Source organism: Chelonia mydas, chromosome 3 (assembly GCF_015237465.2).
Source record: "Chelonia mydas isolate rCheMyd1 chromosome 3, rCheMyd1.pri.v2, whole genome shotgun sequence".
NCBI classification, from domain to species: domain Eukaryota; kingdom Metazoa; phylum Chordata; order Testudines; family Cheloniidae; genus Chelonia; species Chelonia mydas.
In genome coordinates, this window is record NC_057851.1 from 82,393,659 (window position 1) to 82,409,804 (window position 16,146).

General features: G+C 44.8%; 1 protein-coding gene and 1 long non-coding RNA gene across 3 annotated transcripts in view; one reads left to right on the top strand and one right to left on the bottom strand.

Moving 5' to 3' along the window:
- On the top strand, positions 1-15,047 carry GTF3C6 (general transcription factor IIIC subunit 6). The gene is made up of 6 exons (XM_037894642.2): positions 1-364; positions 7,336-7,416; positions 11,246-11,309; positions 11,501-11,545; positions 11,669-11,782; positions 14,365-15,047. The coding sequence occupies exons 1-6, from the start codon at positions 323-325 to the stop codon at positions 14,667-14,669; spliced, it is 651 nt and encodes a 216-aa protein (XP_037750570.1). The 5' UTR covers positions 1-322; the 3' UTR covers positions 14,670-15,047.
- The window catches only part of LOC119565776, an 18,365-nt gene continuing 11,144 nt past the window's right edge, over positions 8,926-16,146 (bottom strand). The window contains exons 1-3 of one of the 2 annotated variants that reach the window (XR_005224673.1): positions 15,884-15,936; positions 9,580-15,283; positions 8,926-9,231 (exon numbers count right to left, since the gene is read on the bottom strand). This is a non-coding gene — a long non-coding RNA (uncharacterized LOC119565776). Of the gene's footprint in view, positions 9,232-9,579; positions 15,284-15,883; positions 15,937-16,146 lie in introns of those variants that run through there. The other variant, XR_005224674.2, reaches the window with a different exon arrangement.

Consider the following 16,146-nt stretch of genomic DNA (forward strand, 5'->3'; position numbering starts at 1 on the left):
GTGCCCTGTGGCGGGAGCTAGGGGGCGTTTGGAATCTCCCCGCGGGCGGCCCTATGACCCTGGGGCCGGAGGAAACCCCCCAGCAAACCGCCTCCCGCCCTCCGCGCGGCCTGCAGCCCGTTCCCCGCCCTAGCAAGCGGCTGGAGCAGGACTTCGCTGCTCCGGGCCCCCCGCCTGGGGGGATCGGGCGGCAGGACAAGACCAGGGATTGACCCCCGCCCCGATCTGAGCCGTCGGGGGTGGGGCCTTTCCGAATCTAAGATGGCGGCGGCAGGGTCACGTAGTGGGCGCTGAGGCGCTGGCTCGCAGCGGGATCCGGGACATGGCGGCGGCGGTGGGAGCTGAGGAGGAAGAGGAGGAGCAGGTGGGTAGGAGTCCCCAGCAGCGGCGCAGGTATCAGGTGTCTGCGTCTGTACTCAGCCTCCTTGCTGCTGCCCGGCCTGATTAGTGGTGGGGGGGCGGTGTTTGGCTGCCCCTGCTGCCGGGGCGAGCTCCTGGGGGCTCGCGTAGGACAGCCCGAGGCTACGGTCCCCGGCGCTCCCTCCCATTGTTGCACGCCTGCTGTATGGCAGCGGAGCTCGCGGGCGGGGCTGGCCCCTGGAGGGTGTGGCAGGGTGGGTGTCTGACTAGGCTGGAAGCGGGGCTGGACACGACGGGAGAGAGAGGAGTCAGTGACAGAGGGTGGGGGGGGAGAAGAGCCCTCATTCCTATTTTCCCGCAATATTTGCACCAAATTGGGCAGGCTGTGGCTGTGCCCCCACCCCAGGGCAAGGGGCAGTCATGCTCCCTGCCCTTCAATCCTTGCTCTCACTGGCATGGCCTGCAATGTGTTGGAACTGAGACTGAACGCCACCCGACCAAGTCCCACTCCCCCAGCATCCAGACGCCCACACTGCTGAGACCCCCACACCCAGACCCCTCCTCTGAGCCCCAGCCGCCTTCAACTCGAAGCCCCTGCAGAGTCCTATTGCCCAGTGATGAGCTGCCAAAATCTTAACAACCGGTTCCCTATAAAAAGTTCTGATTTGTATGTATTTTTTGTACCAATAGGCTTACCATACATCCATATTTTCCCAGGAAAATATTAAAAATTCCTCCCAGATGGCAATTTAAGAACCAAAAAGCCTGACATGTCTGGGAAAATACGGATGCATGTTAATCCTACCTAAAGTTCTTTTTTAAAAAGATGGGCCTGAACTAGAAATGAGCTCTGTTTCATATGTGTGGGTCCCCGCCACTCCCTGGGGGTGTGCTAGGGTGACCAGATGTCCCGATTTTGGGGTTTTTTTTTTATATAGGCTCCTATTACCCACCACCCCCTGTCCTGATTTTTCACAGTTGCTGTCTGGTCACCCTAGGGCGTGCACATGTGTGGGTCCCAGCTGCTCCCTGCCCCCCTCATTGAAGCAGGTGTGCATGGTTACTGCCCTGGGAACTGCAGGGCACCAGTGGATGTGGGGCCAGCTGCAGACAGCAGCGTGGGACTGGGCCAGCTGGAGACAGGGGATGCGGGGCTGGCTGCAGGCAGGGCAGGGGGTGCGGAGCTGGCTGGAGACAGGAGGGTGCGCGGCTGGCTGGAGGCAGGGCAGGGTGGTGCGGGGCTGGCTGGAGACGGGGTGTGGGGCTGGCTGGCTTCGGGCAGGGCTGCAGGGGGATGCAGCAGGAGTTGGCTGGAAACGGGGGGGTGTGGGGCTGGCTAGGTTCGGGTTGGGGGGTGCGGCAAGGGCTGGCTGCGGGCAGGGCAGGGGGTGCGGCAGGGGCTGGCTGCAGGCAGGGGCTGCGGGGTGCCTGGAGACGGGCTGTCTGCGGGCAGGGCAGGGGGTGCGGGGGTAGCTGGAGACAAGGGCTAACTGCGGGCAGGGCAGGGGGTGCGGGGGTGGCTGGAGACAAGGGCTAACTGCGGGCAGGGCAGAGGGTGCGGGGGTGGCTGGAGACAAGGGCTGGCTGCAGGCAGGGTGGTGGGTACTCACGGGGAGAGTGGCTCGGAGAAGCCCGAGCAGCAGGACGCAGCCCAGGCCCAGCAGAGCAGCCAGGGACCCACCAGGCAGCAGCAGGAGCCCCAGGGCCAGGGGTCGGGGGAGCAGCAGCAGCAACAGGGCTCATGCCCAGGGCCAGGCGGCAGCTCACATGGCTCCTGCAGCGCAGCGCCCCCGGTGGCCAGAGGAGGAATTACATCACTTCCGGGCCAGAGCCCATCAAAGCCTCAGCACCCTCTGGAGAGAAGTGGGTTAACAACCGGTTCTAAAACTGCTTCAGAATTTAACAACCGGTTCGTGCGAACCGGCTCCAGCTCATCACTGCTATTGCCTCTACACCTAGAACCCCCCTGCCCCACGAACCTCTGTGCATCCACATCCCCCCCACTGTGCTGCCTGCACTCAGATTGTCCCACACACAACCCTCTCCCCCACACCTGAATCCCCTCACACTGAGCCCCTCCACACTTGGATCCTGCCTGCCCCACACCTGGTGCAGAAGAGCAGGGTTCTAGGGTGTTTCTGGGGCAGACCTGGGCCTTATGGTGTGGCAGGGTCGGGTGTAGCCTCACCGCTGAGTCCGTGTCCTGGGCGTGGGGAGGCTGCAGGTGATCTCCCACCTTTGTGTAGCCAGTGGCCTGTGATCCCCACTGCCATGCTGGAGCCTCTGCATTTATTTATTGACAAATAAAACTTGGAGAATTTTAAAATATTATGCATATAATTTTTAATTTTTTGGCACAGAATGCCCTCAGGAATATCCTATGTACCTGCTACCGTATCAGTTAGCACAGACTCATAGAATTGTATGGCTGGAAGAGACCTTGAGGGGTCAGCGAGTCCAGCGGTTCTCAACCGGGGTCCACAGCCCCCGGGAGTCTGCAAGCCCTTTCAAGGAGGCCGTGGAGCCCTGCAGCTGAAGCCCCATTCCCTGGTGCCTCCCCTGCCCCCCATTTCCCCCACGGGACTGAACCTGGGGGGTGTGGGGCTGAATCCTGGAGCCCCAAGCCCTGGTACTCCCTGTGCGGCAGAAGCCCTGAGCCCATGGGCAGAGTTGGAGACATGGAGGGCATTGCTCCCCTTCCCAAAAAAAAAAATAAACTGCAGCACAAGAGCATGGCAGCCCTGGGGGCAGCTCCCCTCCTCCCCCACATCTCTTCTCCCTGGCCAGGTCAGAGGCGGGAAGCTGGAGCCCTCGCTGGTGCTATGGAGCAGGCAGCGGCAGCGTTCCCTCCTCTCCTGCTGGTGCCCCAGGTTGAAGCTGCTCCTCAGCTCCCAGCCCTGTTTGCTCCCAAAGAGGCAGCCGGTAAGAGCCCACCCAGATGGGGAGACCCTGCTCCATGGCTGGCAGACCCCTCTGGGAACAGGGATCATAGGGGAGTCCTCACAGCACACAGCCCCTAATACCCCTCTCCCTACACCCTGATCTACGCCCTCCCTGACCCTGAGCTATTCCCTGCCTGCACACAGCCCCTAACACTCCTCTCTCTGCACTGAGCTATCGCCCTGCCTGCATACAGTCCCTAGTACCCGTCTCTCTGCACCCTGAGCTATCCCCTTCCTGCACCCAGCTCCTAGCCACCCCCTCCGTGCACCCACACAGCCACCCCCTGTGGGCACACAGCCCCAGCTACTCCCTTCCTGCACCCTAAGCTGTTTTCAAACTTTTTGAGCTAAGCCCTCCACCTTTGAGTTATAATTTTTGGTTGCTTCCCCGCCCCCCCTCAACTCAGACAGGCTGTGTGGCCTGCTGAGATGAGTCAGGGGGTGGAAGTGGCACTCCATCCCTGTACCCCACCATGTGGAGGTGGCTCGAGCCCCGCTGGCCCCTGCCCGCCCCCCAAAATAGAAGTCAAACTATGCCTATGCCCAAGGCCCCTGCCCCGAGACCCCTCCCCTCCACCCCCCGCCACCGCTGGGCCCTGGAGTTTTTGTAGCATGTCGAGGGAGGCCTCAGAGAGAAAAAGGTTGAGAACCCTGATCTAGTCCAACCCCATGTGCTGAGATAACACCAAGTAAACCTAGACCTTCCCTCACAGATGTGTGTCCAAGCTGTTCTTAAAAGCCTCTGCTGATGGAGATTTCACATACTCCTTTGGAAGCCTATTCTAGAAATTAACTAGTCTTGTCATTCGAAAAATTTTCCTACTAGTTAACCTACATTTCATTTGCTGCTGATTAAGCCCTTTATTTCTTACCTTACCTTAAGTGGACATGGAGAACAATCGATCACTGTCCCCTTGTAGGTTTCAGAGAAGCAGCCATGCTAGTCTGTATCCGTAAAAAGAAAAGGAGGACTTGTGGCACCTTAGAGACTAACAAATTTATTAGACCATAAGCTTTTGTGAGATACAGCAGAAGACTGTTATCAGGATCCCCCCCCCCTTTTTTTCCCCTAGAGTAAACATGCCGAGTTTTCTTAACCTTTCCTCATAGGTCAAGTTTTCTAAACCTTTTACATTGTTGTTGCTTTCACCTTGACTCTCTCCAATTTATCCCTATCTTTCTTGAAGTGTGGTGCTCAGAACTGGATACAAATATTCCAGCTGAGGCCAGGTCACTCTTGCCAAGTAGAGAGGGACAGATACCTCCTGTATCCTACGTGTGAAACTCCTGTTAATACACCTCAGAACATTAGCCTTTTTTGCAACTGCAACACGTAGTTGGCTCTCATTTAGTTTGTGATCCATTGTAATCCCCAAACCGTTTTCAGCAGTACTGCTGCCTACCCAGTTATTTCCCATTTTGTAGTTGTGCATTTGATTTTTCCTTCCTAAGTGCAGTACTTTTCACTTGTCTTTATTTAATTTCATTTTACTGATTTCAGATTAATTCTGCAATTTGTCAAGGTAATTTTAAATTCTTAGCCTAGCCTAGCCTATTCTCCAAAGTGATTGCAAGCCCTCCTAGCTTGGTGTCATCTGCAAGTTTTATGAGCATACCTATGATTGCTTACAAATGGTAACATTTTATAGTGTAGAGCAGCAGGCCTTTGACGCTCCAGAAGAATGCAGGTTATGATAGTGTCTTTTATAATGTGGACACGAGTCAGCTAGGAAGTGGACTGACACCAGTTCATTTCACACAGGATACTGGAACTCGTGTTGTTTGTATTAGGGTAATACCTACGGTGCACAACTGATATCAGGTCACAGTTGTGGTAGGCACTATACAAACATATGTGTATTAATTGGTTATGAAGTACTAATTGCACACATTGTGCTGTAGAGCCCTGCCTCCATGCTGTCACATTCCTAGCACATGTTGGGACTGGTAGTGAGGGAGATGGGCTGTCACTCAAGGCTTGCAGTATTATTGCAGCCTGGCTGGAACAGGAGCTGGGATCTCCTTTTTTGGGGTAGGAGGAAGCAGGGATTTCATGGCCTCTTGCCTTGCTCGAATGTCCTTTGAATAGGATGATCCGAGGAATGGAAAACCTGTCTTATGAAAGGAGACTCAAGGAGCTTGGCTTGTTTAGCCTAACCAAAAGAAGGCTGAGGGGAGATATGATTGCTCTCTATAAATATATCAGAGGGATAAATACTATGGAGGGAGAGGAATTATTTAAGCTCAGTACCAATGTGGACACAAGGATAAATGGATATAAACTGGCCATCGGGAAGTTTAGACTTGAAATTAGACGAAGGTTTCTAACCATCAGGAGAGTGAAGTTTTGGAATAGCCTTCCAAGGGAGGTAGTGGGGGCAAAAGACCTATCTGGCTTCAAGATTAAGCTCAATAAATTTATGGAGGAGATGGTATGATGAGAGAACATTATTTTGGCAATTAATTGATCTTTGACTATTCGTGGTAAATTGGCCCAATGGCCTGTGATGGGATGTTAGAGGAGGTGGGATCTGAGTTACTACAGAGAATTCTTTCCTGGGTGTCTGGCTGGTGAGTCTTGCCCACATGCTCAGGGTTCAGCTGATCGCCATATTTGGGGTCAGGAAGGAATTTTCCTCCAGGGCAGATTGGCAGAGGCCCTGGGGGTTTTTCCCCTTCCTCTGCAGCGTGGGGCGCGGGTCATTTGCTGGAGAATTCTCTGCACCGTGAAGTCTTTAAACCATGACTTGAGGACTTCAATAGCTCAGACATAGGTGAGAGGTTTATTGCAGGAGTGGGTGGGTGAGATTCTGTGGCCTGCGTGGTGCAGGAGGTCAGACTAGATGATCATAATGGTCCCATCTGACCTTAAAGTCTATGAGTCTCTGAACCTGACTATTCATACAAGATGGTCCCTCCCCCAAAAAGGTTACATTCTAAATAGACAAGATACTCCAAGGGTGGAAGGGGAAACTGAGGTACAGCTAGGCGAAATGACTGCCCAAGGTCACAGAAAGTTAGTGGTGGAGAGCGAAGTGGAACTTAAGTCTCCCAAGTCCATTTGGAACTTTATCCATTGCACTGCATTGCCTCTCCAATGGAGTCATGTTTTAAAAATCTTCCAGTTATAACAAAGCTGGTTTTTATTGGAGATGTTTATTTTTGTGATAGCAGAGGACTGTGATGGCAAAGCCAGATGGTTACATGCAGACAACTGAAACTGGAAAAGAGACTTTACTGTATTATATAGGAGGAAGAACTTTGAAAATAATACTGATACTGTCACATTATTTTACCATAACCTTAAAAAAAAGAGTAATAGCTACTCGTAAACTGTAAAATCAAACTTGCAATATTTCCTTTGCCACACTTTTAAAATTAAATTATGTGTTCGCTGATAATTATTAAAGATTGGTCATGGAAAATGGGCATCTATCTCTTATCTTCAGAAAAAGACTGGCAAAGATCTGTCAACACCATTTTCTCCTCCTATACTCCCCATCCCCTCAAATTAAGGAATTACAAGAACAAATTAAATGGAAAGGCAACACACTGTAAACAGATAGAAGGAGAAAAAATTAAACTTTATAATTAACCTATAGAATTCACGCTACAGTCTATAATTGGTAAATGTTGAAGCATTGTAAGATTTAATTAAAAATATGAATAAGTATAATATGTGCTGTTACGCTAGCTAGCATAAAATTATAAGAGCTGTCGGTCCTTATTCTTCCAGGTATAAACTGAACATTATCTGAGGTCGAATACAAACAGCCTTCAAATTCAGTTGTGGTTTTGGTGACATGGACAGAACTGTGTACTAGTTGGATATTACTTTGCTCTGGTATAGCAATATCTTTGTGTTGTTTTGCAAACAAAAAATATAGGTCAAATTTTGGTTCTACAGTTCTAGTTTTGAGGGAGGTCTGTTTTAATAGCAAAGTAATAGACATATCTGTGTTCATGTTAAAGTTGTTCATTTATTTAGTGTTCTAAATATGTGATGAATGAGCTTTATACGTTTATGTTGCAGGAACAGCTGGTCGTGGTAGAATTATCAGGAATTATTGATTCAGACTTCCTAGAAAAATGTGAAAACAAATGCAAGATTTTGGTGAGTTTGACTACAACATATTAGTAAAGAGGCAAGTTTTTATTTTCGTGAACAAGGAGAAATTTTAGGGCCTCATTGAACTCAGTGGGCTTTGGATCAAACCCTAGTGTAGAAATATGCAGACTATATGAGCGATAAACTGCCCATGGTCTGTGCACAGAGCAATTAGCATCAGTGGGCAATGTGAATGCATATCAAAAGTTCCCTTTGGTCTGTGAATATACTGTTATGCAAAACTTAGGGTATAACTTTCAAAAACACCCAAGTGACTTAAACCACACAAACAAACACAGTATTTTTAAATAGTGAAAACCATTTACTCTTGTCAGACACTACTAAACTTTTCCAGTTTTTGTATCTTATACAGTAGTACAGGGATCTACATTTTGTATCCTACTTTGATGTTAATGATGTTATCAGTTTTAGCAGGAAAAATAAAACCCCAAGCTTAGTCTCAGAAGACTTTTTTTAAAAGTTACTTTTTGGAAGTATTTGTGAGAGAATCTCATTAATTAACAACTGTGCTACCCACTGTGGATTTTACAAAATTAACATGAAAGGCCCTCACCTCACAAACAAGTAACTTAACTTTACACACCTGAATAGTCTCACTGATGAGGCCAAACAAATATAATTGTATCTATCAAGGTCAGTACATTACAACAAATATGCTTTGTTTGAGTATTTATTTTAAGCGTAGTTTAATTTTAATTATACTTCACAGTATACTAGGAAAAATAATGAAATACCAGTAATGAGGCATCACTATAGTACTACACTGGATCCTCGCTAGAACGTGGGGTTCGGGATCCATGCGCGGTACCGCGTTATAGTGGGGGCCGCGTTACCATGGATCCCAATTTAAATCACCGCAACCGCGCTATATGCGAATCCGCGCTATAGCGATGTGTGCTATAGCAGGGGTCCGCTGTAGTTACTAATGAGACACCCAGTTTTGAATCTTTGCTAAGAAATGGAGTGTGACTCGGGGTGCCTGGGGCAGCCGTTACTGAAAATGTCAAGGTCAGAGCAGGCTGCATAAGGGAGAGCAGACACTCCCAAACTGGTGGTTAACACTGAAGTTAAACTCACCAACCAGTCACAAACTGTGCTTCTGATCCCCAACACTGGTTATGGAGAAGCTAAAAAAAAAGAAATCACACAGCTCCCTGTATTGCATTCCAGTTCTCTGGTTCCCAATCAGCTCCTAGATCCAGTACAGTGAGAAGTTATTTAAAAACTCTGCTCACTATACAAAATGTTCTTCTGACCCCAAAGGGTCAGCCACATCACCAGGTTAATGTTAGTTTGGATCTTACCTAAAATACCATGCTGCTAGTCTATCCTTTAGTGTCTAAAACTAAAGGTTTATTATAAGGAAAAAAGAAAGAACAAGAAGAGATTTGTTAAATGGTAAAGCAATCAGATAAATACAGAGACTTCAAAGTCCATATATCAGGTTCTTAGTATCAGGCTCAGTATCCCTGGATGGGTCATTCAGTCCTTTGTTCAGAGCTTCGTTTGTAGAAAAGTTACTCCAGAAGTAAGAAGCAGAAATGAATACAACATGGAGATGATGCAGCTGCCCTTTATATTCCTTTTGCCATCTGGCTTGTACTTCCTGTGTCCCAAACTCAAGCTTCACAACACAAGGCATGGAAAAGCCTTAAAGTTCTCTATCTATAGGCATGCCCCTACTCGTCCTGCTGACTCAGAAGGTGTAGCCCCTGGCTCCTTTCAGTGGGTTCTTTGTATAGCTGATGACCCTGATGGGCCATCGAACAGGCGAGCAATGCTGATGTCTGGGGGTGTCACCTAGAAATACACAGATATACCATACATATCATATAACTCACAATAAAAGGTGAATCAAACATATAAACAAGATTATCATACTTGGCAAAGCATAACATTTTCACGTGGCACATCTGGTAAGATATTAAGATTCCTTGGAATTTTACAATATTGGTATGAACAATATCATAAAGTGTCTCCCATATTCCATACAGCGTCACATGGAGTAGTGTTTTTTCTGAGAACATTTCAGGCTTATGAAGTGAGAATACGTGAGCTTCTGTTGTTTTTTCAGTTTTAAGGTTGCTTGTGTTCTGATAGTGATTCAGAAAATTAATTTTTGTGTGTACTTAAAGTATTTCAACTCACCATTAAGAGTTCTTCTGATCTTGGGGCTGATTCTCCGTCTGATGTCTTCCTTAATTTGTGACATCATAATTGGGTTGTGTGGAGAGGACTGATACTACAAACTGAGGATTGTGATTCTGTATGAAGAATAAGCAGGAAGAACCAATAACCTGTTAGATTATAAATCTTGTCCCTATGCCCTGTGTAGTTGGAAGGGCTCAGAGCCAGCACAACTTAAAAGGTTCTGTTGCAAAAGGGAGAGCAGGATTTTGGAACCTCATGCAAGGGTCCCAACCTCTATGCTGCAAGGCTATGTTCAGAGGGGACTTCCAGCATCCCTGCATGCAACTGTGCTTTGGGAAGGCATATACTCAGTAAATCCTCTGGCCGTCTCTGCCCACCCAGCCTCCAAACCATGCCACCCCAACCCAAAAAACACACTCCCAAAATGAATGCACAGGAGCCACAGAAGCTATTGTAAACCTGAAGTTGCATTAATGGCAATGAAATAGATTTTGTACTGAACTGCAGTCAGAGTAAGGATTTCTTCCACCCTCTTGTCCACACAGAAATCCCCCAGTATGCAGCCCTGAAAAGGTTTTGTCCCTTAGGGAATCATTTATTTTCCATGCAAGTAAATTTAGTAATGTAAAACTCTAAGTTAAAATACTGTTTTCCCTGAGGCAATTACATAAAGTACTTTTGAAAAGCTGTTGTTAAATAGGAGATTGGATACAGGTTAGTTTATGCTCCTTTGGACTTCTCGCAACTGCCTCTTCCCTCAACATGCTGTAGCCTTTTCCAGGTCAAAGACTTTTTAAAAGGATTCAGTCAACTCTGTGGGACACCATCAACTGGAAAATAGTGTTTGTCTTAAAATCATGTACCGAGTATAATTAATATAACAATTAAAGTTACTATGATTGAAAGAAGTTATTACCCCCAAAATATTTCTGTTTGTTTACTTTGTTTCACAGCATTTTGTGTGTAGTCAGGTTCACTATTTCTTTTGTATAGTCACTTCCTTGTTGATTGTGAGACACACTCACAGAAATGGGAGAAAAAAAAAACTCTAAAAATAGGGGAAAGTGATTGTAAAACCACAGAAACTTGTAGAAGGAAACAGAAGCAGGACTAGTCCTGGAAACCATTTTTAACTCACTTTTAGAAATTTGCTTGATGTTAAGTTGACGGTGTCCCTTTATTTTCAGAGAGCTGCTTGTTGCATATAAATAATAGCTTCCTACCTCTGCCATTGGACTGCTGATGTGCCTGCGTGTTGTTTAGGTGTTTGTGTACTCATGCAACCTTTTTGTCTCCTGCACACCTTTCTCATTTGCTTACCTAATTTTCCGAGATATACTGTATATCTGTTTCATCTAAATCTCACAGTTTAGGAAGCTTTTGAGTCTATAAACTGAAAAGAAAGTTTCCTTTGTGTATGTTCGTTTTTCTCCCCATACTAATCTCAGTGTGATAGAATAGACTTGATTTACTATCACTAGCTTGCATTCCATATTGCTTTTTTGTCTTGTACTGCATATACCATGTCAGAGAATCTGTATATAATGCTGGTTTTACTGTACTTGGCAAATCAGTTTACCAGTTGTTTTCTCTAGTCTTGGTGCCTTGCCTTGACTAGCTGAAGCATGACTTCCATGTAATTTCTGTCTATCCTTGTTTGTAGGGAATAGACACAGAGAGGCCCATTTTGCAAGTGGACAGATATGTCTTTGCTGGGGAGTATGAAGGTAGGAAAAGATTATATGGATGAAACTGCTCATTTTCAGTGTGACATACAGGGCCCAATCATGAGAGATACTGATCATCCTCAATTTCCATGACTTCAGTGGAAGTGGAGAGCACTCAGGTTTTTGAAGTACTGGGCCTTTGGCAAATAACCTCTGTTATTTCTCAGCTAACTGTCCTTTGTTCTCCATAGATACCCTTGGAACCTGTGTGGTGTTTGAAGAAAATGCAGAACAAGGTAAGTGATACATCTTTTATGTTCTGGCTTGTATCTGAGCTGACGCTGTAAGGTTCAGATAATTTTCATGTTTCAGATGATGTGGATGTTCACTAAAATGAATCAATTAATTTTTATTTATAGTGGACGCAGAAGGAAACCAAAAGCTACAGCTGAAATACAAATGCCACACAATGAAGAAGCTGAACATGACACGGACGCTTCTGACTGAAAAGAAGGAAGGAGAAGAGAGTGTAGGTTAGTGCACCTGGTCTTGTATGTGGGAACATGTGAGGTCGTCCTAGGACTAAACCTTATCTTTGATACCAAGCTGGAGACAAAAATTAGTTTGACCATTTAGTGCCAATAAGTATCCAGGGAACTAAAGGATACAAGCTTTCCGTTCTTAAACAACAACATCATATATAAACAAATTAACTGAACTAAAAAATGATAGCTATTTGTAAAGCTTCCTGTGATTTTGGCCAAACTACTTTCCATTTTTATATGCATTCTGTAGGCAAATTAAGTTCTGGTGCACTTGCTTCAATGTCGTTGTACCATTTCACACCAGGGTTAAATTTTGCCTTTCATCTCTAGGCCGGAAGTCAATGCTGTTTCTGTATTTAGATATTTACAGTAATACTGCTCCTAGCAATGTCTTATTCCCAATTGTTCCTGCTATTTTGCTCATACACAGGGTTAGGAATAAAGAGCCATTTTATGCTAAATTTATACATATTCTGCTGGAAGATTACATTTTATGGTATTAAAAAGTCATCTTGTGAGCGATCTAGATGTGAAGATCTGATCACAGATGGGATGACTTTTACCCATAAGATGTAACATTTCCTTTCCCCACCTAATACTACCTATTGATTTATTAAGAAATCATTCATTTTAAAAGTTAGTGTAATATAGTGGCAGGTGGGTTGCTTAATTAAAACAACGCCACTGTAGGAAATGTTCTAATTGAACTCTCAAGCTTCCTCACAAGCAATTCAATGCTTGCACATGACAAACACTCAATACTCATACATTCAGCACTTGACACATTTTGATTACTGTATATTGAGCATGTGTGACTTCTGAAGAGCATACTTACATGAAGGAAGAAATACCAGTTCCATTAGTAATCTGTATTTTTAATAAACTGGTCTACAGACCTGCGGTACCACTTTTCATTCGTAGTCATTCTTAGATGTTTTCAGGTGCCATGTTCCATCAAGTTATTTGATAGTCTAAACTTAAATTAACACGATAGTTTCCATTTTGCATCAGTAAAATATATTCTTAGCATCTTGAATCATATGGTAACTGTTTTGGAACTTGCATAGGTGCACAGTACAAAATAAATACAGAAGAATGGTAAACTAATGTCTGTGTGATCCACTATTTCACTGGTATTATAAATAATTGAGAAACCAACCTTTGAATGAAAAGGATTTCCCCCTCCCAGTATTTATAATGCAAGTGGAATTTTCTGTCATCATATAAATGCACTGATTCTAAGATAAATAGGAATTGGAAAAGGATTATCCTGTTAAATAATAGTTTTTAGTTATCCCAGACACACTTAGACTTAGTTAACCAAGACACAGCCCTAGCTTTCAGGGAAACCTCAACAACCACAAAAACTAGTGGCCTCAACTCCTGAATGTATGGTGGGACTCAGCCCAAAGATAAAGATCTACATTCTTGAAAGATGTCATTCCCATCCCAGTCATTCTTTTGGATTAGGCAAGGAAATGTTGACCTTTACAACTTTGTACCATTTATTTTTATGTATCACTGCTGTGGAAGAATGAAAAGCTATTAGATGAACAAACAGAACCAGCATGAGACACGCACGCAAAACTCAAATGCCAGTAAATCAACAGAAGGCATCCCCATTAAGGGGGAAATACCATACCCATTAAGCAGCCCTCTTTGTTTTGATGTATTTTTGGTTTTAATTTCTTGGAGTGTACTGTAATTGAGTGGCCCCGTTTGTGACAGCAATAAGTACCATAAAAATTCATATATTGCCAAATTTTAGAAATGTAATGGGTTTAGCTGGTGGTGTAATAGTTATGTTTTACACAGCACATGGGAGACCATATCTCGATTCTTCGTACCTTCCTAGGTTGAAAATACTCAGGAGTCAGCAGCAGTAGCTTGTGTGTTGGATGTGGACAGGTGTTGAGTCTCCTAATAGGAAACACTGGCTGATTTGAAGAAGCAGTAGAGCTAAGAGCTTGTTGGGGGCACTGCTCAGCTAGAAGAACAATAGTTCTGATATGTAGCTCTCAAGTGCAAAGCAAATGAAAATGGCTGATTAGAAATCATCTATATGATGGGGATTCTGAAGACCCTCGCTCAGTTCTTAGACAAAAAATGTTATATTGGAGATATAAACCAGTATAAGCAAGCAAACAAACCTTCTACCCCTCAGAGTTTTATGCTGTATTGCTTCAAAACAGTGAAACTTAAGCTGCTATTTGTCTTAACTAAGAATTTTTCTCCTCACTTCAGCATGTGAGGATCATAGTGAAAATAGGTCCGTCTTATGCAGCAGAAGGAAGTAAGGACATTTGGGAGGAATTTTACTGTCTCCAGTTTGGAAAATGGGTCACAGGCAGTTTCCTTTCTTTCCCTCAAGTCTTTTTGTAGCAGAAGCTTATGGCACACACCACCTCATACATAATGTTGTTTTTTCTCAAACATAACATTACCTTTGTTGCATATTTCTAGTTATTGTTTGAGGCTAAAACAATGAACTCGTGAAACTAAGAAAATATATTGTCTTGCTGTTAAAATCTCTCCTCCCCGTTTCACTAGTTTATCTTTTTTCTGACCAGGTGGTGTGGAGTGGTTACAGATTAAAGACAAAGATTTCTCATACAGCAGACCTAATATGATTTGTAGTTTTCTGCACCAAAAGGAAGATTCTGAGGAGGCAGCTCAGGCCCAGGACAAACTGGCAGACGAATTGGAGGGAGAGGTCAGTGACAAAGGGAACTCTGGCCTAACTTACGAACTGGAGAAGCAGCATAGCATGGAAATGGATGACTCTATCCCTCTCCTTGATAGCCCTGCCTCTGAAGCAGAAAACTCTCCTTCAGGAAGTGCCCAAGACAATACCTTAGATGATGCTCCTAGGTGATGTCAAGTCTGCAGCGTCTAGAAGTGAGGATGAATAGAATTAGTTAATATTATGAACCAAATTTTTAAAGTCACCTCAACCTGACCTCCACTTTATGGGAGTAATTAATAGTGAGTGCAAAACTGCACCCACAAATTTGGAAGCCATTTTTGGGTCTTGAATGTGATGATTTTAGTATCTGTCTCTGTGTTAAATATACATACATTTCCAGCTAGCATCTTTACCTCTGAGTTGAAGCACAGGAACAAATGACTAAATGAGAAGGAGACACCACAGAAAAACTCTGATGCATTGCACGTCCATGAATATCAATAAAAGTAAATCTTTTCTTTGTAAGATATCTATTGCAAAATAAAGCCTTGACATTTTCAGTTATTATTTCAGCTTGGGGTTTCATGTCCTTACCCATGTGGATGCTCCTCCCAGGAAATGCTATACAAGTGACCTATTTGCTAAGATTGGTGGGCACCATACAAAACACATCTGAGTTGTTTTTGGTAGCCTATTTCTTTCCTCTCTCCACTCCATATGGTCCCCAATAGGAGACCACTTCTGGTCAGAACAATTCAATCAGCAGTTGAAGTCTGCAAGTGATCTAGGGGTTTAATCTTGTTCTGTCAACAAAAGGCAAAATGTATTCTTCACTTAATTTTATTGTAACATCTCACTGAGCTTACTAGAATCTCACTTAACCCTGTTTAGTCCAGCTTGCACCTCTCATTCATTGATATACACTTGATTTTATATATAGTATTACTAAGGAACTGTAACGAAGCTGCCTTTGGTGGGACACTTCTAAGAGTATCAATTCAGGACAAATTGCTTAGAGCAGGGCAGTCACAGCCCCAGGCTGGTGGTTCTCCACCTCTGAGGCACACTAAACCAGCCAAACAGAGAGGACTTCAGTCTCACCCCACTGGCTAACCACAAGTCACACAAGCAATTCCCTTAGACACTCCAGTTTCCTGGTATCACCACCAGTGCCACTAGTTAGGGGGACGAACGGTTATGAAAACCAATACCCCAGTAAAAGAAAAAAGGTTCTCCCGATCCCAAAGGACCAAGCTCCAGAGCCAGATCAATATACCAGTCAGATCTTACCCACAAACCACGCTATTGCTAATTCTTTAGAATCTAAATCCTAAAGGTTTATTCACAAAAGGAAAGAAATATAGGAGAGAGCTAAAATTGGTTAAATGGAATCAATTACATACAGTAATGGCAAAGTTCTTGGTTCAGGCTTGTAGCAGTGATGGAATAAACTGCAAGTTCAAATCAAGTCTCTGGAGTACATCCACAGCTGGGATGGGTCTTTCAACCCTTTGTTCAGAGCTTCAGTTTGTAGCAAGTTTCCTCCAGAGGTCAGACGCAGGATTGAAGACAAGATGGAGGGGTTTTCAGGGCCTTTTATATTCTCTGCCCGTGGAAGGATCCCTCTTTGTTCTTACTGTGGAAAATCACAGCAGCAAGATGGTGC

Bases quoted from the DNA above. Each gene is read 5' to 3' on its own strand.
- GTF3C6 (XM_037894642.2), top strand. From the start codon at position 323: ATGGCGGCGGCGGTGGGAGCTGAGGAGGAAGAGGAGGAGCAG. The intron at 365-7,335 runs GTGGGTAGGAGT...TTTATGTTGCAG, and splicing joins AGGAGGAAGAGGAGGAGCAG to GAACAGCTGGTCGTGGTAGA. The intron at 11,546-11,668 runs GTAAGTGATACA...TTTTATTTATAG, and splicing joins TGAAGAAAATGCAGAACAAG to TGGACGCAGAAGGAAACCAA.